The sequence below is a fragment of the Lampetra fluviatilis genome, chromosome 29 (genome assembly GCF_964198595.1).
Source record: "Lampetra fluviatilis chromosome 29, kcLamFluv1.1, whole genome shotgun sequence".
In the NCBI taxonomy this organism is placed as follows: Eukaryota; Metazoa; Chordata; class Hyperoartia; order Petromyzontiformes; family Petromyzontidae; genus Lampetra; species Lampetra fluviatilis.
In genome coordinates, this window is record NC_136303.1 from 1415162 (window position 1) to 1438473 (window position 23312).

General features: G+C 55.2%; 1 protein-coding gene across 1 annotated transcript; it reads right to left on the reverse strand.

The window, feature by feature from the left end:
• Window positions 1-4382: 4382 nt before the first annotated feature.
• LOC144942883 (A disintegrin and metalloproteinase with thrombospondin motifs 4-like) lies at window positions 4383-23084 on the reverse strand. Its single transcript, XM_078869885.1, has 9 exons — window positions 21737-23084; window positions 19373-19505; window positions 16933-17100; window positions 14092-14375; window positions 12224-12413; window positions 9532-9710; window positions 8745-8920; window positions 8289-8352; window positions 4383-6784 (listed from the first exon to the last, which is right to left on the reverse strand). The coding sequence occupies exons 1-9, from the start codon at window positions 22616-22618 to the stop codon at window positions 5897-5899; spliced, it is 2964 nt and encodes a 987-aa protein (XP_078726011.1). The 5' UTR covers window positions 22619-23084; the 3' UTR covers window positions 4383-5896.
• Window positions 23085-23312: the final 228 nt, after the last annotated feature.

Here is a 23312-nt window from a genome sequence, read left to right on the forward strand (position 1 = left end):
GGTAGCAAACGCAACTTGATACAAACATTTAATTTATAATTGAACTCGGCTTGCCAGGTTTGTCGCGCAGTGCGTGTAGCCTTGATAGACTGTTTGGCCAAGTGCTGTTTGCGAGCACCTATGAAGGCCGGCACGGCACACGAGGGGGTGGGTGGCCAGCACCACGCCCGGCCACCTTTGTCTCCCGAGTGGCGATGTTTACACACCGCTGAGCTTACCTAGGGGAGGTCCAGCTTCGATTTAGATATTCGTCACTGGTGTTGGCCGTGAGCGGGAATCGAACTCGGGTCGCCGGATTCATAGCACAGCGCGCTCATCATTGCACCACCGCTCCCCACATACAAAGACAAAGATCCCCAGTATGTCCCGAGCAGACTGCTGTGGCAAGTGCTGTTAGCAAGTAGCAGCACCTATGAAGGCCGGCACGGCGCACGTGGGGATGGGTGTCCAATACCGCTCCCTCCGAATTCACTGAAACTCACGCACGCGCGCGCGTACATGCCTCGACATCAAGTATCAGTATCCACATTCCAACGTCAACTCAAGGGAGTCCCCTTCTTGGCACGAGCCCCTACCTCGAGCGGCTCCCTCGAGCTCCTCCCTCCCCCACGTCTCTGCTCCTCTCTCTCTCTCTCGACAGCAGCTGTCAGTCTGCTGTGGCCAGGAGGCTCGTCGCCATTCCCCCTCCACCTGCTCCAGGAGGCCGGGGGGGGGGGTCCCAGGGGGTCTCCGTGCGCCCCCCGCCCCCTCCTCGCCCCGACCCCTCTTCAAAAATCAAAGAGAGTCTGACATTTGCAGCGGCTACAGTTTTCGAATTGCAAACCGGAAAAACAACCTGTTGGGATTGTGGTGAACGCGCTCGTGGGCGAGTAAATCGCTCGCCAACCTTCATCGATAGCACCAATGAGCCCGTCTGTGTGGACCTCATCGTGATCAATCGCACAATTATAAACTACAAAAATATAAATATAATTATACCAGCTAAGGCCCACTTGGCTAAGGCCCAGCGGTGAGCTGTCCACAAATGATCACTCAACGGAGCGGCCTATCGTGTCTAAATGTGGAGCAGCACAATACTCGCATCCGCCTTGGTCACCCCACCGCTGCACCAAGGTCTCCTCTTCCTCCTGCCCCTCCAGCCGCGGCCACCTTTGCTCACGATCCCACGATGCTACGCGGTGACTGCATCGCTCCGTCTCCCCCGGTGGACGCGTTTGGGTTGAGTCTCACTGCGGTTCGCGCTACAAACCCGGCCACTAAAATGAGTACCTAGTGCAGTATTTAAAAATCGCCGCTAGGGAGACAAAAGCGGTCAGGCGTGGTGCTGGCCAACCACCCCCTCGTGTGCCGTGTCGTCCTTCATAGGTGCCTATCGTATGGAAATGTATAGCACTTGCCTTAACCGTCCGTTAAGGCTATATGGGGGGATCTGTGTCTTTGTAAATAAATTCCCTCTTGAACCACAATCGATCCTAACAGCACATCCCACGTCTTATTTTGTACCGGGTTGCTGTACTGCAATGAACGGGGCCCCATGACGTACATGTTGTGTTCCTGCCAATAACATCAGGTTGACCCAGCAGCGGCCCTTTTGTGTATCAGTCTGCAGCCTGCTGATGAGACTCAGAGAAGTCAAAACCACCGCACATTGTGATGCTTGAGCAAGCGCTGCTGGAAATATTTGGTCGAGAATGCTGATCGGTTGATTACAATCAAGGTGAATGCATGTTTTGTGCGTATGTTGAACTTCTTTCGCACCGTACGTAGCCAACCGTGCGAATCAGAGGTGCCAATTTGTTTACGTATGCCTGGCAGTGGGGATTCCACTGAGGAACAGAAAGGGGAATTAATGTATCAGCGAACAAATGCAAACTAGAGGCCTGATATTGACTGCTAAGATGAAGTCATGGGCTTGGGCAGGACGTGCCAACAATAGATGAGACCGGTGATGGAGTGGCAACTGAAGATACGACCACGCCGGTTTGATGGAGCAATGAACACTTTACCAGGTAAGGCCCACTGAGCTATGTAGCTCTTTTTCAGAAGCGACCTGGCCACAATTGATAGATCAACGAAATGGCTTATCATTTATAGCAGCCAAATACTCTAAACGCGTGTTTCTAAATGTAGAGTGGAAAACCGGAGGACCCGGAGAAAAACCCGCACGAACACGGTAAGAGACACATGCAAACTCCAAATACACAGGCGTCAGGGCAGGACTCGAACCCACGACGTCCTGTACACCAGGCGAGGTAGTTAACATCTGGCCACCGCAGCGCCCTATGAGATCAGCCGGTGTGCAGGAGCGAGTCGGACTGCGCCGTCGTAGGGACCGCGAGAGATGGCATCGGCGTGGTGGAGAATTGTTCACCCAGAAAGTTGGATGATAAGATGCAGAGCCGACGATAGTGGTGGACCCTTGTCTCAGCATTCACTCTGGTGTATCGCGTTGCAGAGGGGGGACTCGTCTGGCAGGAAAAACCCGCAGAGGAGACGAGACGCAGGGATCAACACCCCGCATCTCGCACGCAGCCAAAGCCTGGAGTGGCCCGGGGTTAGACGGCGATTCACCTACACGGAGAAGACTCAGAATCAAAGGGATGAACTCAGACCCGTGAAGACAGCGTCCGGTGCCTTGCCCCAGCGCAGAGAGCGTGACACCCCCTAAGTGGTATTGCAATTGGTCCTGTGAACTCACAGAAGTGAGCCTAATGTAATGTTATGCTCCGCATGGGATTTGTCAAGAGGCACATCAATACATATCTAGGCAAGACGTATGATGGGATGTCTTAACCAGATGTCTGCATTGATGCCGGGCATGACGGCACACACCTGTGATCCAGCAGCGCTCTGGAGGCGGGGGGGGTTGGCGGATCACACAGAGATTTCCGAAGCTTCCCAACCTGCTGGGTTTGCGAGGTGGCCAGTGGATGGCAAGTAAAGCAAGAGGGTTGGTGACCTCATCTGTGTGGTGGGTCGTTTCAGTATTCATCTCATCATATGCGTGGTGGGGTTCCCCGGGGCAATCCACTGCCCTTTAATTAATAAAAAAGGAGTTGGCCAAACATGTCAAGGTAGCAGGACCCTCCTAAAGCAAGTCTTGAGACTCGGTGAGGCTTCCTTGCGTACAGTTTGAAGGTAACTTTGTAGCGTGCCGTCAACTTGGTGCGTTGAAAAGAGGATGTTGCCCGCTTGGGGAGTTGCACTGAATAGACCCGCAGAGGAGCACGTGGATTCGAGAGAGTAGGGAAGTTGAGAGAGATCTTGTTGACTGTTGAGACAGGCATGTGTGTGTGTGCTTGATTGCCGGTGGCCGAGACTAATGATGGAGTGTCAGCCAAAGGAGGGAAAACTCGCAGAGGAGCACCTCCCCCACCGTGGAGATGGAGCGATGGTGTCAGCCGTGAGTGGATTGTTTGCAATTTGCAGGACTGTAAGCGACGGCGAAAGCTTGCGGAGGTTATCATCCAGCAGTAGATTGATCACGGTCGATGATGATGATGATGAGCATCACCACGACGATATGTAAAACTCCCTGCAGGTTGAGGAGTTGAGCTATCGATGGCCAGTGAATACGAGTCAAGCGTCAGCCCATTCCGTGACGTCGCTCGTACTACATCCCCCCTCCCCCCCCCACGTCTCCACAGCGCCTCTTATCCATCCCCTTGTCGATTCGCGAGCACGCCTGCTGGCGGAGCCCGATAGCGACGATAATAATACAACACACGGTGCGCTCGGGGTAAGAGAGGAGCGGTGGCAGGGCGGTTGGCGCGCTCCACTCTGAACCCGGCGACCTGAATTCCCATTGCCCACCCCTCCGGCTAACAGCAGTGGCAAGCGGTGTGGTGGGAATGGCAGGCGGTGTGTATGAAACACCAATCTGTTACTTACTCGTCCGCCCCGACTGGACACGTGTGCACAAAGAGCTTCATGGCTCATCGGATTCCTCCTGCAGTCTAAGAAAAGATTCTGTATGACCGGCACTTTTTAGAGTGGTTCCTATTCCTATAGAGTCCGTGGGCCAGAGCAGACATTGGTTGATCTTGCCTCTGGTTATCAACGTCGCCGCCGTCAAGCGCGTGATGATTCACCTTCCCCCGTTATTGGATTATCGCAAATCCGATTCAAGAATCAATTCCCGTGTTTCACATCGCGACGAATGAGGCACCTCCAGTCGCCCCGGGCTTTCATGTGAACCCATCGCATGCCCCGCACACAAACAAATAAGTGAAAAACGATCGATCCTTACACGCGGGGCTCCGTGAAAAGGTGTTGCGAGTGATTTTTTTTTAATCGACGAACCAACAACGCATCATTACACGCCGAAGCATCGTCATCGTCGTCATCATCGTCGTCGTCTTCGTAGTCATCATACCCCCCCCCGCCCTTCGTCATCGCGTGACCCTGCACCTCGTCAGCCGCTCTGCGCGTCCACACTTCCTGCGCGTTCCGCGTAACAAGCACACGCCAAACTCGCATGCGCGCAGCGCATCCTAGCATAGCTGTGGCGAAATAATAAAAAAATAACATTATTATTAATTGCAAAAAATATTCTTAATAATTATTCATTCATTTGCTCCACGAAAACAACAACAACAACAACTAACAACAGACACACGATTAGCAAAAAAAAATAAAAGTGCGCTGGAGGAGCCAGTGCTGGCTCGTCCGGAGACTTCCAGATCACCGGTGGTCCAGGAGAGGTCCGGAGCGGATTGTTGTTGTGTTCGCCGCGTGGGTCCCGAGCCTCCACGCGAGACGACGAGTCGCTCTGCGTTGCGTTTACCGCTTGTGCATTGTCCTGGTTTCACTCTTTACCCCCCGCACCTCGTGTTGAAGCACGGCTGGCTACGTACTGTGCGAAATAATGTCAACACGCACGCACGCGCACGTGACGTCTTCGAGTCCCTTGGCCTCGTGGGCCGTTGGGTCATGGCTGTTTCCTTCACCGTATCTCCTCGCAGTCTCTCTCCACTGCTCTCTTGCCATCGTCGCATCTCTCAACCGTGACGGCCTCCAACCCCACCGCGCAGGGGGGTCGTGCCGCGGCGTTCTTCGGCACGACGTCCGACGTTTCGCTCCAGGCGCCCGGGAGCTTCTTTTACCTGAGGGAGCTCCCGGCACGCGGAGCTCGGCGAGCACCAAGTGGTACGAGCGCCGTTTGTCGTCACCCATCGGTCGTCGTGGCCACGCGTCCAATATGCCGCCGTTGGGCGTTGTCGTGTTGAGCAGAAAACAAAATAAGCGTGACCACTCGTGCACAGGGCTTCGTTTCCGTCATAGGCACAGCATGTCCAGTATCCCATCTTCTTGCCAATAGCTGTGGCTAACTCAGCCACGTGTAACCGACTCCAGTCTACCAGCGACACGGAAAATATCCATCGAGAAATTAATCTGCGCCCCTCACATCTTCGTGTTGCGGCAGTCTGACAGATGTGGCCATCACACAGGCGCGCGCAGTCGACATAATTGCTCTCGTTGTGTAGTTGCATCGTATGAAGCAGCATCATCAACATCATCGTCGGCGTCGTCAACTTTGACCTATGATCAGTGTTGGCAGAACGTGAACTCGAATCCAGAAAGGTGCCCCTCGCTTCTCCCCGAAACAAAATTAGAGCCAGGGCCCTGCCTGTTGTCTGGTAACCCATTAAACACCCCCCCCCAATCACCTAGTAAACACGACGCACGTGCGACGTGCGTGTGTGCGTCGCTTTAGGATTCACAGCCTCGTGGTATCATTATTAATCATCAACAGCAGCAGCAGCAGCCTTAGGGGACTGCGGTGATACTGCTCAACTCTGCAGGTCTCACACCGCCGCTCGCCAATCTGCCATCGCCACGGCCGCCACCGCTCCGGTAACGCCAACGACCCCGTGGCCGAACGGCGCCCGGCGGCCTACACGGAGGGGCAGGACTGCGTCAAGCAGGCCCGGAACGCCGAGGGGCGCACCCTGGGGGAACAGAGCCCCTGGGCCGCCCCCACCCCGCCCGCCCCCACGCACCGCACGTCCCTCCTCTGCCACCCGCCGCACTGCCGCGTGCACGAGCGCCACGGCCCGGCCACCCATCGGCCGGACGATTCGGCGACGGCTTCTTCCGCTCCGGCGCGGCGTGGCCTCTCGGCGTCGCGGTCCCCGCGGGCCCGGGGGTCGCGAGCTTCGGCGTCCGCGGGCCTCGCCCCGTCTCTCGGCTCCGCCACGCGGTTCGAGCTTCCGGCGTCGGCCGCGACTGCCGGCGCAGTCTCTGAGCGGCTCTTGGCGTGCCGCACCAGCGTGGCACCCTGCTGCTTCAGGGTCTTCGCCTTGGCCGCTCGCGCCGCGTCGGCGTCGTCGCCGCGCTTGGCATTGGCGGCCGCCCCAAACGTCGCCCGCGGCGCGGCGTCGATCTCGTTGCTCTGTTCCTCCCCATCGTCGTCGCTGCTCGGCGCCCGCCCTCGCGACGACGACGCCGAAGACGCCGCCGCCTTGGGCACGTGGTACTCGTAGCGGACGCGCACCGACGCGCCGGGGTTCGTGAGCAGCACCTGCACGGTGAGCGGCTCGCGCAGGGCGGCGCCGGGCTCCATCAGCCGCAGGTTCTCGCCGCGCGCCGCCCAGCCGCTGTAGAGCAGCGCGACGCCGCCGCCGGCCTGCACGAGCGTGCGGCTCGGAGCCACGGTGAAGGCGCCGTTGAGCAGCGGCTCGCCGCGGGAGTCGCGCAGCGCCAGGTAGGCGCGCGCGTCGCGCTCCGCCTTGCGCCAAACCTTGAGGCTCGTGGTGCCGGCCGGTTTTAGATAAGCATCTATCTAAAAGCCACCCACACGGATGCTTATCTAAAACCGGATTCCCACCACCATCCATCCCAGAAGAATTCTCTCATCAAGACTCTATATCATAGAGCCCAATGCATCTCCGACCATGAACACATTTCCAGTGAACTCAAACACGTACGCCAAGCTCTTAAGGCTAATGGTTACTCCGACTACACAATCCGCAAAGCCATCACTCCAACCACCAAGAAAGATCCTGTTGAGGAGCCTTTCAAGACCATCACCTTACCCTACATTGCTGGGGTCACAAAAAAGATCTCCAAAATCCTGATTAAACACAAGATCCAGGTCCGATTCAACACAGTACATAAAATCCGTGATCTGGTACCGTCTGTAAAAGATGTGGTTCCAGACATACAGTACCCTGGTGTCTACAAACTAAGTTGCCTCTGTGGTAGCAGTTACATTGGGGAAACCAAACGACATGTCTCGGACCGCATCCGTGAACATAAAGCTGACCTGAAACACTGTAGGACAAACACCTCAGCCGTGGCAGATCACTGTTACAACTCAGTGGGCTCACATGACATTGACTTCTCCAAGACAGAGGTTCTCTGCAAGCCATCTGGCTATCATGAGAGATTCGTACATGAGGCGATCCACATTTACAAACACAGAGACAATTTTAACCGAGAAGATGGATTCTGGCTTAGCAATCACTGGAAGGACGTAATAAACCATTTTGATACACATTAGGGTGGGTAGAATAATACATAGTGTTATATTAAAAATGTATAAGGTATAGGGTGGTTTATAGCAATACAGTATGTAATTTAATGTTGGTTTTGCCTATGGAAGTATATAGTACGGTATAGACGCGTGTGATGTAAGAGAATAAAGTTTAGATGGAAGCATATTATATAATTTTTTACAACGTAGAATTTTTCATGTATTACTTACTGTTAGTAACTCAGCTTATTGTAGAGTATAGTAAGTTTACTGATGATGCTATGTAGTTTATACTTTAGTTTGTCATGCAGTTTATACTGTAGTTTTTTACGTGGTTGTTTAGTAACTACAGCTACATACTATTAACATTCCTTTCCTTTGTTAATGCTCCCCCCCTTCCCCCCCCCCCCTTTGATGCTGCTAATCCTGCATAATGCACGGGCATAGTATTGATTTGGAACCCCCCCCGCCCACCTCCTACGCATTTTCCATATGCTGAATTCCTCTTGATATGCAAATTATTTTGTTTAGGCGCTCTTCTTCCCACCTCCCCCCCCTCTAACCCAGCTTAAATATACGCTCCAAGCTTGGGGTGTTTCATTCTTCGCCTGAGGATGGCTGCTTGCGTTGTGGCCGAAACGTCGTGAGAATTGTTTTATTATGTTTTGTTTTTATTGTTTTATTGCTTCCCTTCTGCGTGACTTTACCGAAAGAACCAAGAAGAGGAGAGTGGAGGTGCTCGTGACTCTGTGACAATTTTTGTAAATCGTGCTGCTGCTGCTGCTGATGATGATGGAGATGATGATGACACTGCACTATCCACGCTCAAATTATGTTGAGCATCTGAGATGCGATTGTGCGACGTCGGGCGGACGCTGGGTGACGTGTTCACGTGGTGCGAAGTGTGCCCAGTGACAATGTGGTGTGGATGACGCTGTCGCTGATGACGGTGATTCAAGTTTACCTGATGATGTCGGTGATCATACTGCCGCTGTTAATGATGATGGTGCAATTGATAATTGTCACAATGATGTTATTGATCATTATTAGGATAATGAGTTCGACAATGTTGCTGCTGCTAATGCTGCAGGAGCTGCTCAAGCTGAAAATATCGATATCGCTCTTGACAACTATGATGATGATTCCGTCACTGTTCATCACGACTTGACGGCTGCCCCCCCCCCTCCACCACTACCATGCTCGCCCCTCCGCACCCCTCCCCCTCCAGCCCCACCAATCCCCACCCCCTCCCCTGCCCCCAGGTTACCGTTTCGGGGAGAAGGATCCGGAGACGCGACGGCACGTGGAGCCGTCCCCTCCGCAGCGGGCACACCGATCGAAGCGCAAGCGCGACCCGATGACGCGGTCGCAGCCGGTGGGCACGCAGCGCCCGCGCACGCAAACCCCCTGCACGCCCGGCCCGCACTCCGTGCCGTCCGCCACCTGCACGGCGACCACAGTGAAGGGGGGGGGGGCGGGGGGGGACCAGCGTCAGTCAGCAGTCGGCAAAATCGGCGTCGCCGACGTTTTCATCGGCGGCGTCGTCGGGCCACGTGAACCGCACCAGCGGCATCGTTTTCATTATCATCAGCAGATACGGCAGCGGCGGTGCCAGGGTAGCCAGCATGCCAGGTTAACTAACCAGCGGTGTGCCAGGGTAACCAGCGTGTGACAGGGTAACCAGTGGTGAACTAGGGTAACCAGTGGTGTACCAGGGTAACTCACCAGCGCTGTGCCAGGGTAACCAGCGCTGTGCCAGGGTAACCAACCAGCGCTGTGCCAGGGTAACCAGCGCTGTGCCAGGGTAACCAACCAGCGCTGTGCCAGGGTAACCAACCAGCGGTGTGCCAGGGTAACCAGTGGTGTGCCATGGTAACCAGCGGTGTGACAGGGTAACCAGCGGTGTGCCATGGTAACCAGCGGTGTGCCATGGTAACCAGCGCTGTGCCGGGGTAACCAACCAGCGGTGTGCCGGGGTAACCAGGGTAACCAGTGGTGTGTCAGGGTAACCAGGGTAACCAGCGGTGTGCCAGGGTAACCATCGTGCCCCGTACCCTGTGCGCCAGCACTGCGTAGAAGGCGGAGGAGCGCGCCCGGCACGTGAGCTTGCAGCGGTCCTTGGCGGCCACGCCCGCGTACTTGGGCAGCCACTCCGCGCCGCCGTCGCCCAGGCCCGGCAGGCCCAGGTGCCGCGCGTTGTGGGCCGCGCACTGCTCTTCGCGATAGCGCAGCGCTGTGGGAGGGAGGGGAGGGAGCGAGGGAGGGAGGGGAGGGAGGGAGGGAGGGAGGGAGCGAGGGAGGGAGCGAGGGAGGTAGTGAGGTAGGGAGCGAGGGAGCGAGGGAGGGAGGGAGCGAGGGAGGGAGGGGAGGTAGGGAGCGAGGGAGGAAGGTAGGGAGGGGAGGGAGGGAGGTAGGGGAGGGAGGTTGTTAGAAACTGTCGCAAGTTCATCCTCTGCACATCAGCATGATCGTCAGCTGTTATCTATCTACCGCTGGATGAAGGACGCCACTCCCCCCCCCAAGGCGGCGCGATGGCTTGCAGACTCGAGGTGCCAGGAACCGTCTCGCCGCAGCTCACGAGCTGATTTCGACTCTCCACCTGTCAAAGCTCCACTCGGACTGATTCACCGCCCCCGCTTTGCTCTACCGCCGTCTCCTGGCCACATCCTCGACGCTCCATCGGGGGGGTGGGGGGTGGGGATTTGGGAGTTTCACAAATCTCTGCGTGGTGCACCGGACCCTTGCTGCAAAAGCGCCGGGAATCAAACCTCAGGCCCCTTCCTGCCGCAGAGTAACGCGCAAACGTCACCACTCGCCAATTCGAAATCGACGAAGAGGGCACGAGCGTGCAACGAGGTTTGGGCTCCTGGAGTCGCGGGTCCCGTCGCGGGGGGGGGAGGGTGGAACCGAGCCAGAAGCTGTGGCGCTGTTAAAGCCGCTGCGAGCCAGCGGCCCTGAAATCCCAACTATTGTCAGGGCCGCCTCCTTCGCAGGTCGATGCTGCAGCCGGGATAAATGATTGACTCTGCGCGGGAGGGGGGGGTGGGGTTACATTTCGACTCAATAATTCGCTTTTGGAAGCTGCAGTGGCTGCCGGGGCGACGCGTGGCCACGTCGCCAAGTTGTAGCGGATGTGGCGTCAACTCGCCTCGTTTTGTATCCACGCACGCGCCTCCGATCAACGTGCAAGCACACGAATGGGGCCACAGCTTCCCGTGCCGCGTTATGTATGGGTGAACGCAACGACAGCTGACATTCAACACTTAGCGGTAGTGACATCGCTAGGCAGATCACGGGACAGACCCAGGTGTTTTGTGGGTCCATTGATTGAGATGACTGCCTGTGCTCCCCCATTGTGCCACCACGCTGCGTTTTATCCGCCTGCTCGTTGTTGTGAGCACTGCCCTCCCGTCATAGTGTGTAACTCCACGCTCTCACTGACAAACGCAAAGATCACCTCTGGAGCCCCTTAAAGACGGTTGGGACGAGAGCTGTTTGCAAGCACCTATGAAGGGTGGCCAGTACCAAGCCCGGCCTCCTTTCTCTCCACAGTACCGATGTTTAACACAGCGCACCAGGTGACTCGATTAAGCCTGAGTCGAACGAGATGACACCCCGGAACCCGGTTCAAATATTCGCCACTGTTATTTGTTGTGAACGCGAATCGAACGCGTGTCGCCGGGTTCGTATCGCGGTGCGCAAAGCACAACGTGATTGCTCCCCAATCACTCGCTCACTCACCCACACTCACGCACTCCCACACGCACACTCGCTCACACAACAACAACAACGACCGCCAATCGCCATGAAGTAGCGGTGACGTCACCACGACGCCTGTGCCAGGCTATGTGCACGTTGAGGCCACGTGAAGTGTCGAACGCCCGTTGGCAGGAGGTCACGGGAGAGACCCAGGTGCCATGGGTCAACTGACTGAGACGAGTGGCCTATGCATCACCTGTGCCCCCTACTGCTGTGTTTTATCCACCTGGCGCTCCGCTCATTGTTGTGAGCGTCGCTCGTCTGCCGTCCATTGTTGCTGGAGGGCGACTGCCTCCAAATGGCCAGCAGCGTCCTTCACGAGCCTCTTCCATAGAGGCCCATCCTGACACCGCTGGTACCGGTCATCGGCAAGTCCACTCCGCTCTACGTCCTTTTATACCACATCACTACATCTCTTCTCTAGCCCATGGCGTGCCCGCTGAGCCCCCTCTATCCAGCCGAACAAAAGTTGTTTAAGCATGCGGTGGCTGGGCATGCGGGATAAGTGACCCAGCTGGGTCATGTAGTGCTCACACACGCAATCAATCACACACAAAGACAAAGATCAACAAAGATCCCCCGTATAGCCTTAACAGACTGTTGGGGCAGTGGCTGTTAGTGAGCACCTATGAAGGCCGGCACGGCACACGAGGGGGTGGGTGGCCAACATCACGCCCGGCCGTCTTTGTCTCCCCAGTGGCGATGTTTACACACCGTACCAAGTACTCATTTGTGACTGAGTCGACCTAGGGGAACCCCAGGATCGGTTCAGATAATTATCACTGGTGTTGTCCGTGAGCGGGAATCGAACCCGGCTCGCTGAGTTCGTAGCGCACACTGCTCACGCGCTCGGACACGCACTCAATCCTACACACAGGCACTCACACGCGTCATCGCTCACTCACGTACTCAGTCGCTCATGCACTCGCTCACGCACTCCCACGCGCGCTCGATGACCCACGCGCGCCCGCTCGTAGCCCGGCTCACCGGAGGAGTGCGCGTCCCCGCAGGCGAGGGTGCTGCAGGAGCGGTACTGCACGCGCTGCCCCACGCAGTAGGCGCCGCCGTGCCGGGGCTGGGGCGCGTCGCAGCCCCTGGAGGAGAGCTGCACCCCGCCGCCGCAGGAGCGCGAGCACTCGCTCCACGCGCCCCACTCGCCCCACTGGCCGTCCACCTTCTGCGATGAGACGAGAGGGAGACGTCGTCGAGATCAGTGACCGACTGCGCCGTCGACGTTCGTCATCATCGTCGTCACACCACGTGTCACTGTGTACACTTTGCACCGCGTCTCAGATGATCAACAGAATGTGTGCCTGGATAGTGCAGTATCATCATCATCTCCATCTTCGTCATCATCACACGCAGACAGACAGGCAGTCAGACAGATGCAGGATGGAATGTATGGTTCCATCCCCTCCGCTACAGCTCCTCTACAGTCAAACTGAGCCTCCTCGTGTCCTATCCCCTCTGCTCTGTCCGCCTTGGCGACCCACACAATATTCACGCGCCCGGCACACCACATCCAGTTTCCCTCTCCCCGTGGCTGTGGCTGCACGTCACGTGTACGTGATGTCAACAGGGGGTGGCGATTAGCAGTGTGCATGTTTGTACAGCAGATACAGTAGCAGTAGGGAAGGTTGTTATTGTTAGTGAAAGTTATTTAATAAGGACTTACATTTACACTATGAGATCTCTTTTACCAGTGGCAAAATATAATGGTAGGTTTTTACCCTTTTAACTGGTATAAAACTGACACCTTTATTCAAGGCATCATGTTTGCAATGACCACAACACAAGTAGTCAATAAAGCAAACAAAAAGAAGCAACTCTGATAAGGATAATAATATGCACTGTCCTTGAAGTTGATTGGCCCACACCCGAGACGGCTTTCTTTAGAGCCTAGTCCCCATTGGTGTAGGGCCAGATGACACCAGAAGGCGTACAACTCAAAAACAGTGCAATATCAGAGTATTGAGAGTTCGGGGTAAACATTTACACTATGAGATCTCTTTTACCAGTGGCAAAATATAAAGGTAGGTTTTTACCCTTTTAACTGGTACAAAACTGACACCTTTTTTCAAGGCATCATGTTTGCAATGACCACAACACAAGTAGTCAATAAAGCAAACAAAAAGAAGCAACTCTGATAAGGATAATAATATGCACTGTCCTTGAAGTTGATCAATCCAATCAACTTCAAGGACAGTGCATATTATTATCCTTATCAGAGTTGCTTCTTTTTGTTTGCTTTATTGACTACTTGTGTTGTGGTCATTGCAAACATGATGCCTTGAATAAAGGTGTCAGTTTTGTACCAGTTAAAAGGGTAAAAACCTACCATTAAGGACTTACATTGTTTAATAAGGACTAATTTAGCGGTATTTACTTACTTTAGGATAGGAGACCACCCTGACTAGCAGCGTGCCGAGAACGGGAAAATGAAAAAAATCGACAACAAAGCGACTCCAGTCGAAACTAACCTGTAAACTCAACAAAATGTTTTTATATTTTATCAGGTAAGGCCCACTGAGCTATGTAGCTCTTTTTCAGATGCGACCTGGCCACAAATGATAGCTCAACGAAGTGGCTTATCACGTGGAAATATATAGCAGCCAAATACTCTGAAAGCGTGGATGTTGATTCTAAATGTGGAGGGAAAACCGGAGGATCCGGAGAAAAATCCACGTGACCACGGGGAGAGAGAGAATATACAAATTCCAAATATACAGCAGCAGGCGTCAGGGTCGGAATTGAACCCACAACCTGTATACCAGGCGAGTAAGTTCACATCTCCCAGCCACTGTAGCGTCCTTCCCACGCCTCCTCGTAACCCAGCAGCAGAACCCGCGCCTCACCTTAAGGGCCTTGACCTTGACGCTGGGCACGCAGGCGCCCTCCAAGCACTGGCTGGCGTGCCCGCAGGGCGTGCCCTCGGCCGCGGGCAGGTTCTTGGTGAGGCACACGAAGCGCCCGGCACGCTCCTCCGTGCACCACAGCCGCTGGCACACGTCCATGCCAGGGCAGGCGAGGGAGCGGGGCCCGAACGCGAGCTGGCACTCCCGGTCCGCGCCGTACACTGAGCCCGGAGCGACCGACGGCAGACGCTGGCTCGCGTGGGGTTTGTTGAGGAGGCAGTCGCCTGTGGCGTGGGAGCAAAGGAGACATTTTTGGTGGTTTGTTTACAAATTTTGTGTTACCAAGTGACACAAAAATCCTACGGGGCTATCTAGCTCTTTTTATTTCAGAAGGAGACCCGGATATAACAAATGATGGTTCGACGAAGTGACTTGTCGTCGTGTGGGAATGTATCGTGGCAGTCAAGTAATCTAAACGCACGTTCATTCTAAATGTGGAGGGGGGTGGGGGGAAAGGGAGGGGTCGGAGAAAAATGAACGTGACCGCGGAGAGAGAGAACGTGCAAACTCCAAATATACAGCAGGCGTCAGGGTCGAGACCGAAACCACGACCTCCTGCATACCAGGCGAGCCTAAGACGAGACGTAGAAGCGGGAAGCTTGACGCCTGCTACCCAAACTGTGCAGTTGACCGTAATGGAAGTCCAGCACGACGCTGCGTGTGTGGTCAGGTCTTCGAATTGACGTCTGGGCCGTTGGAATCGGTGGAGCGGCCTCGGGTTGGCAGGTTTGAGATGCGTTGAGATGATTTGGATGATGTTGCTGCGATACATTTCCACATTATAAGCCACTTTGTTGAGCGATCATTTGTGGCGCTTCTGAAAAAGAAGCGAATGGCTCAGTTGGCTTTAGCTGGTAATATAAACTAGTGCAGTTGTATTTGTATATATTGAAGTTATTTGCTTATCTTTCCTATACTTTGCACTGCTATCGTGTTTCTGTACTGTTTGTTCTTGTAACGTTTTGACCTGCCCCTACTGGACATCTTTGAAAAATAGCTTCATAGCTCATCGGATTCCTCCTCTATGAATACTTATGCTCACTCTGAAGTGCAGGGCTGCCACCTTTTCCGCTGTAGTCCAAACCCGGACATATGTCGCGGTCAGTACTCGGTGCCATTTACAAAGCTGTGCATCCCACTGCAATACAACTCATCACAATGCCACCGCCAGAACTCGGTACAAATCAATTTGATGGCCAACCGAACCCAGACGCCAAGAATTCCCGGAGCTGAGTCAGGTCGAGTCCAGACAGATAAGTGGCAACCTCCCAGCAGAGGGCAAAAGTGCAGCAAAATCCACTGTTGTACTGTACTATGCTTCAACAATCTATGCTACCTGCCTTCATCCAACTGGCACTGGTCGGCATCGGGGAGGCACTCATCCAGCAGTGGATCGAGACAAGGCCCTGCGCACGTTGCAATGTACAGTCGGTGTAGGTTCAAGATTTCAACAAAATAGGTCATGAACATGAAGGCGGCGTGACATAATAGACGCGAAGAGGAAAAATAAAAACCTCCTTTAAAGCTCTCCAAGGGGACAATCATTCATTTGGCAAGCAAAATAAATATAAATACAATGAAGAATCGAGCGAGGCTCGCTAATGTTCTGCACATATATAAAAAAAAATTGGGGTAAAGAAATTACTCCGTAAACACCGCGTCGCGTCTGTGTTGGCAGGAGCTCTGCTTGTCCTGCCAAGAAGCGCTTTTGGCTAAGGCCCATGGACAAGCAATAGTCCAGATCCCACAACCCCTCCCCTCATACCTCACAACCCCTCCCCAGTCATCTCACAATGACCCCTCCCCTAGATCCCCCCACGGACTCCCCCCCCCCTAATCACACGAATAAAAAGCAACACACATGCATTCGTATCGGCCCTAAACATCCGAATGCTGAAAGATTAGACCGCAAATTACGCAATTGGGATAACACAGAGCAGCAACATTGCCCCCTACTGGGAGAGCTGGGCCAGAGCCCTCCTGGAAGAGAGTTGAGTAGAGTCGAGACACTCGGTGATGCGCTCCTGGCTAAAGCGGCAAAACAAGAAAAAATTATAATTTCCCACTGACCGCTACACCCCCCACAATCATCCCCTGATAACGCCCCCTCCCTCCTCATCCCACAGTGACCCCCCCCCACCCCCCTTTAATCCCCCATTGACACCTTCCTTTAACCTTCACACTCACGACGATGATGCTTCTGATCAGAATCTGTATTGAGACTGGAGGAATTCGATGAGCAATAAAGCTCTTTTTTCATAGACGTCCAGTAGTTTTCACAGAAGCCACTGATGATAATGCTGATGCTGCTGGTGGTATACATAAAAAATGAGGATATTTCTTTCATCGATTATGATTGTGATGATGCATTGTACATCTACAGCGCTTACGCCACTCCACTGCTGGATGAAGGCCTCCCCACGCCGTGGGGACTGGTGAATGAAAAGTGCACGACCAACCCAGCCACCTGAATTCATTCCCCGGTCATGGCTAACATCAATTTCCAGTCGTGGAACCTTGTTCAACTCACTCTTGTTTGCGTCTCTTCTATCGTCTCACTAAATCTCTACATCCGTCTCCATCGCTTCGCCTGTTATCTCACGAGGAGTGCATCGGTCAATTGAAAGAGCGTGCGGATGGGTGGGTGGATGGGTGAGCCAACGTCCACTAAAAATAATTTCTGCTCAGAGCCTCCAATGGGCCAGCAGCAGTGCCGAGTTGGTAGTGGTGGGGGAAGGGGGGGGTAGATGGGGTTTACAGGGTGGTTGGGGGATGCCTCACCTTGCCCGTCGTCCAGGAAGTCCATGAGCGACGCGGCGCTGCACTGCGACCACAGCGAGCCGAAGTCGAGGCCGCTGAGCACGGACGCCATGAGGTGCCTGGCACGCGCCGGGCCGAACTTGTCGGTGCACGCGGCCGCGTCATCGTGGGGCATGCCGAGCACGTGACCTGTGGGTGGGTGGGTGGTGGTGGTGTTGGTGGTGGCAGAGAGAGAGAGAAAACCGCTCGTCAACATTCATTGTCGCGACCGTCGCTCGCACCGAATGCAGAATGGGTGCTGTGACGTGGCCCGGGTCGGTTGGCCAGGTCAGGTCGGATGGAGTTTGGAGGCTGGGAGGAAGGGAGCGATGTAATGGGGGGGGGGGTGTGGTGGGGGGTGGGGCATTGAATGGTGGGGCAAGGGGGAAGGAAAGGGTGTGGGGTGGGTGGGTGGACAGGAAAGGGAAGGTGGGAGCCAGGGTGGTGGTGGAGAGAGAAAGATGTGAGAATTAATGCTCTTTGCAGTTTTTTTTTATTTTAACGCTCTGATGCAGTTTTGGCAGAGGCGTGGGCTGTGGGAGTTTTTGGTGAAGGGGTGAAGGGGTGGAGCGGAGGAGAAGGTTGGATTATTCCGTGTGCCATGATGTTACTTTGCGTATGACCAAATTGTTCGGAATGCGTCCAATATCATCAGAGACCAAGCCATGAAAATATACACGTGATAAATAAACCGACCTTTTTTTCTCTCTCTCTCTCTCATCAACGCCAAACTCTCTCCTGTGACGTAAGGAGATGGCCATTTACGAACAAAATGGAACGAAAGATGAAAAGTGAAATTAACAGCGGGGAGAGGGGGCAGGCGAGCGTGGACTTTACACCGAGAGACAGGAAGAGCGAGCGAGCACACGGATCAGGAGCGCGTCCCCCAGAAGGGATGACAGCCTGCGGCCAAGACCCAAGACGGCGTGGCAGCCAAAGGACAGAACACGCACGGCAGGATGTGGCACCGCAGAGATGGACCAGATGATGAAATGAGCTCGGCACATGTGCAAGAGCCAGAGCAGGAGGGCGGGGGGGGGTCACCAATATTTTTTTCGAATTTGGTAAAAACAAATATTAAAACCTCAATATTTCACGAGCCGCGATGCGCGAGACAGGTGGTCCTTAATAAATAACGTCACCAAACAGTCCTCAATGAGCCACATGGGGCTCTGAAGACACAGGTTACCGAGCCCTGCCCATGGTGAACTGGACTTTCATGGTTAAAACTGGACTCCCATGGTAAACTGGAAACCCATGGTAAACTGGACTCCCATGGTGAACTGGACTCCCATTGTAAACTGGACTTTCATGGTAAACTGGACTCGCAAGGTAAACTGGAATCCCATGGTGAACTAGACTTCCATGGTAAACTGGACTCCCATGGTAAACTGGACTCCCATGGTAAACTGGACTTTCATGGTAAACTGGACTCCCATGGTAAACTAGACTCCCAAGGTAAACTGGACTCCGATGGTAAACTGGACTCCCATGGTAAATTGCTGTCCTCACAGAGCCGCATGCAGCTCAGGAGCTGCAGGTCGCCGACCCCTGAGTCGGACAGATGTGTTGCACCTCAGGAGCGTGAGAGTTGCCAACAGCTTTGGGAAGAACTTCATCCAGCAGTGGACAGGTCGTGGCTGATGACGATTATCAAACATCTAAGTTTGCACCAAAAGGGAAATGCGTCTAAATTGTGGGGGGGGGGGGGCGGGGGTGAGTTGGGGGTCATGGTCAGGGTGGGGGGTCCGGGTGAAGGAAGGGGTGGTGGGGTGGGGGTTGAAGTAGGGGAGGGGCGGGTGATTTTCGGTGGGAGAGGGCGGTGGGAGTCAGGGTCAGTGTGGAGGTTAGGGTGGGGGGAGGGAGGGATGGTTGGGGGAGATGGATTAGCTACGGGGTGTGTGTGTGTGTGCCTTGGTCTTTGGTGTCTGTGCGTGGGGGAGTGGTCGTGTTGCGGTTAGCGCGCCGGGCTACGAACCCGGCGAACCGAGTTCGATTCCTACTAACGGCCAACACCGGTGACGATCATCTTAGACGGTACTGGGCATCCCCGAGGTCGACTCAGTCACAAATGAGTACCTGGTGCGGTGTGTAAACATCGCCACTGGGGAGACAAAGGCGACCGGGCGTGCTGTTGGCCACCCACCCCCTCGTGTGTGCCGTAGCGGCCTTCAAATGTGCTGCTTCTGGCGACGTGCCGGCCTTCATAGGCGCTCGCTCACAGCACTCGCTCCTAACAGTCTGTTCAACATGATACGGGGATCGTGGTCTTTGTGCGTGGAGAATGGAGCAGCCGTACTGGGGGGTATGGAGATATCACAGCTGCGGCGGTGGTTGAAGAGATGTAGCGAGAGAGCGAGCGAGCCAGCGAGAGAGAGAGGAAGAGCGAGAGAGAGAGGGGGGACAGGGGTGGGAGTCTAACCCAGTTCGTGGGTCACTGTGAAGGCCGACTGAAGGCCGTCGTCTTCGACGACAGCGCAGCTGCGCTCCGGGTCGCACACGGTGCCCACGTCCGCCATGCCCAGCGTCTCGCAGCCCTGCGCGCCGCACAGATCCTGCAAGGGCACGTTCCTTCCGTCATTCCTTCACTCACTTCTTTATTTCGTTCGCCCCGCGTGTTATTCGTGCGGGAATGTGTTTAATTCGGCCGTCAAATCGCTCGCGGGTGCGTTCCTTAAAATTACTTTCATTCATTATTTTCATTACTTTTAATTTTTATTTTCAATTACTTTCATTCAATTATTCGGGTGTATTCATTGATATGCCCACGAGATCGTTTGCTCGTTTTATCGTTCGTTTGTTCATTATAGTTCGTTGAGTCGTTCGTGTATACTGCACGCTTCACACTCTTATTTCTTCATTTATTCAGTAACCTTTGTTCTGTCTCCTATTTATTCATTCATTCATAAAAGCACCCATTGATTCATTCGTTCGCTCATTAACATATACCAACCAGTCACGCCGCAGTCAAACCATCGCCACAGATCAGCCCTCCCTGTCAGAGTGCACGTGACACGTGCACTCAGCTCCTTGGTCAATCCACTGCTGGATGATGATGATGGTGATGATGAGGCCCAAAACCCTTCCCCCACCTCACGCCATGCGGGTCCGTGTGGTGATTTGTTCCCCAATCCGTACGCCAATCAGTGCGGGTTGATAAGGAGGAGAAATCGTAAACGTTTGTAACAGAGAAGTGCAGTACAACGATGGATGCTGTGGCCTCCAACGCTGCCCCCACTCACCCCGCAGCCGACTCGCACAACCCGTTCCAAGCCCCTCCGAGCGCTGAACCAGGTTCAATTCTTGCTTAGCTTCCGAGAACAGCACAACGCTAATTGGACCAGTAATTAATTCCACTACGGAGTGTCTTGACCCGTAGACCGCTGGAGGCTCGGAGTTTGCCTGGCGCGGCGTAATCGCACAGCACCCGAGATTATTAGACGTTGACAGTGCAGGTACTATGGGGTGTATTATACTGGCGAGGTGGAGCGGTGGCGCAGTGGTTAGCGCACTGCCCCTATTCTCGGCCGCAGCTGACATCAGTGGTAAGTTATATCTGAACGGGATCTGCCCCCCCCTCCCCACCCTGCCACCTCCGCCGAGCCCGTCTCAAATAGGCACTGAGCAGCCTGCTGATGTGCGGTCAAGCGAGGGCCCACGACGACTTTTCTCCAGCAGCGGATGGGCGAGAGGGGTGTAAATCACTCGCGTTATTCTCGTCGTCGTCGTCACCTGCAGCACCCCTTCACCTGCTCTCCATGGGCTCGAGCGTCACCCTCCGCCGGAGGCAGATTACTCGGTTCACTGACGACGTGGGGGGGGGGGGGGTCTCTTTGTGCGCGAGTGGTAGCGCATTGGTGATCGCTGAACCCTGCGACCCGAAGATCGATTCCCGCTCACGGTGCAACGATCGGTGGCGAGTATCTGAAGCAGGTCCTGGGCGTCGCCTAAATTCGAATCGGCTGTAAACGAGCACCTGGTGCCGTGTGTAACGATTAGCACCGGGGAGACAAAGGCGCCGGGCATAGTGTTGGCCACCCACTGCCTCGTGTGCCATGTCCGCCTTCATAGGTGCTCAGTAACATCACTTTCCCAAAGAGCCTGTTAAGATTATAGGGGGGGGGGTATCTTTGTCTTTGTTTAGCGCGAGGCTTAGAGCAGCAGCAGCAGTGTGGAACTCGAGGCTGAGCCTGCGCAAGGAGGCAGTCGAGGGAATGACCCGTGACTCGCAAGCAACAAAGGCTAAGAGTTAAAATTCCCGGTCAAAGCTCGACTCAGCCGTGTCGTCCCTGCTGGGTGGGTAGAGCCCCCACTGTGACCTCTGGCTGCAACTTCAACGGCCGTCTCGGTCAGCTGCCCTCCTCCATCCAGCAGAACTCGTCCCATCCATCACAAGCCACCTCCACCTCCGTCCACCGAAGCGGACGTTGTTTTATTTTACGAACTGGGGCCACCCGCACTCAACAGGGGGGCGGAGGGGGACGAAAGCGTTGACCATACTTCCCCACGAACGTCAATGCGAGTTTTCCCCCAAAACACGTAAAGATAATTAAAAAAAAACAGGACGCCTTCGGGATGTCACCCATCGACATCACAGAACCGTGAGAAGGTAGCGGCGGATTTGGAAGGCCTTCATCCAGCAGTGGATTGACCATGACTACCGATGATGATGATGATGATGATAAGACTAATCATTAAATGGGGGCATTACTCCGAGGTGGCGGGGAGTAGGGAGGGAGGGAGGGAGAGAGGGGAGCACCACTTGGGCCGGGACTCACACCCTCACCTTGCGCGTGAAGAGCACGGCTGTGTCGTGCCGCTCCGGGTGGTCCTCCCCGCGGCGGTTCAGCTGCAGCTGCCACTTGCAGAAGTCGCGCAGCGCCATCGCCGCGTTTGAGGACACCTCCAGCCGGGTCTGTCCGTCGCCGGAGCCGGCCTTGTCTCCCGAGGCCACCACGACCCTGGCCAAGGTGAGCCGCACGGGGCTGCCGAGGCTGGCGCGCCTCAGCAGTCCGTCCGCGGCGCTGAGCACCGTGAGGAGGTGCTCTTCGAGGCGGTCCCCGTACGCGGCCACCATCGTGTCGTCGGCCACGGCCAGCACTTGCACGTAGCGTGGCCTCGACACGAAGCGCTTGGACCTCGCGGCTCTGGCTGTGGTCTTCACGGTGGTAGCGGCAACGGTAGCAGCAGCAGCAGCAGGAGGAGGAATGCCGTGGGGAGCGAGCTGGAATGACGCGTGTGTCCTGGTGATGGAGTGCGGACGCACGCTGCCGTTGCTTGCTCGTCCGCCCTCAACTGGAGCCACCTCGAAGTGTTCTCCCCCCACGGCGAAGAGACCCCTCAGGCCGCCTCCGCCGCAGAGGCTGAGCACGGCGAGGGAGTCCGGCCTCGAGTCCACGACGCCGCGACGCACGCACGAGCGCAGCTGGGAGAGGCGAACCTCCGCGCCTCGACTCGTCTGCTGCTCGCGATCGCCGATGTCGCCGGGCGCCAGATCGAGCGAGAATTCCCTGCCGAAGGCGCGGAACGAGACCAGCACGCGGTTGCCGGGGCCGTTTTTCACGTCCGGCGTGAAGGTGTCCGTGGCGCCGTCCGGGAATGTGGAATGGGCGGCGGCGCGTTGTGAGATCGCGCCCAGCGCATAGACGATGAGCATTGTTATCATCATCGTCGCCTCCCTGCACGTATCCTTGCAACAACACGTGCACCCGGCGGCAGCGACGCACGGCGACGTTTCAAACGACTTCACACAGAGAAGCGCGGCACGATCTTTGCTCTGCTTACAAAGGCTTCCTAGACTCTTGGTCCCTTAGGCAGCAGCAATAGCAGCAGCAGCAGCGGCAGCGGCGGCGTCGATGCGTTTGTGAGACTGTGGTCGAAGTGGGGGGAATAAGTGAGGTTTCTATTCTCTCCCTCTCTCTCTTGTTCTCTGAAATAAATATAAAAAACAAGGGAAACCAAAAAATACCACGCAAACTCTCGTGCACACAGCGAGAAGGAGCCGTAGGAGCAGAGGAGCAGAAGGAGGAGAGGATATCTCGCTGAGTCAGCTAAGCTGGTCTGAGCGAGGGCGCACTCGCGTTACACGCCGCGCGCCCGTGTATATATATCTGTCTGGGCTGCGTCCGAACTTCTGACGTTCGTCGGATATTGCGTCCTTTTATTGGCTCACGGACAGACGCGCACGCGCGCACTCACATACGCACGTCTCAGCACGCGCGCGCACTCGCTCGCTCATGCACACAAACACTCGAGACGCACACTCCCACGCCCATACAAACACTCGAGACGCACGCGCACACGCATAATGAGCACAAAGGCAAAGATCCCCCGTGTAGCCTTTCACAGACTGTTGGGGGCAA

Excerpts from the sequence above, each read along its gene's own strand:
- LOC144942883 (XM_078869885.1), bottom strand. The coding sequence starts at position 22,618 with ATGATGATAACAATGCTCATCGTCTATGCGCTGGGCGCGATCTCACAA. Across the intron at positions 12,414-14,091 it reads TCAAGGTCAAGGCCCTTAAG|AAGGTGGACGGCCAGTGGGG; the intron begins GTGAGGCGCGGG and ends GTCTCATCGCAG. Across the intron at positions 6,785-8,288 it reads ATTTGAGCGTGGATAGTGCA|ATAGATGCTTATCTAAAACC; the intron begins GTGTCATCATCA and ends GGTGGCTTTTAG.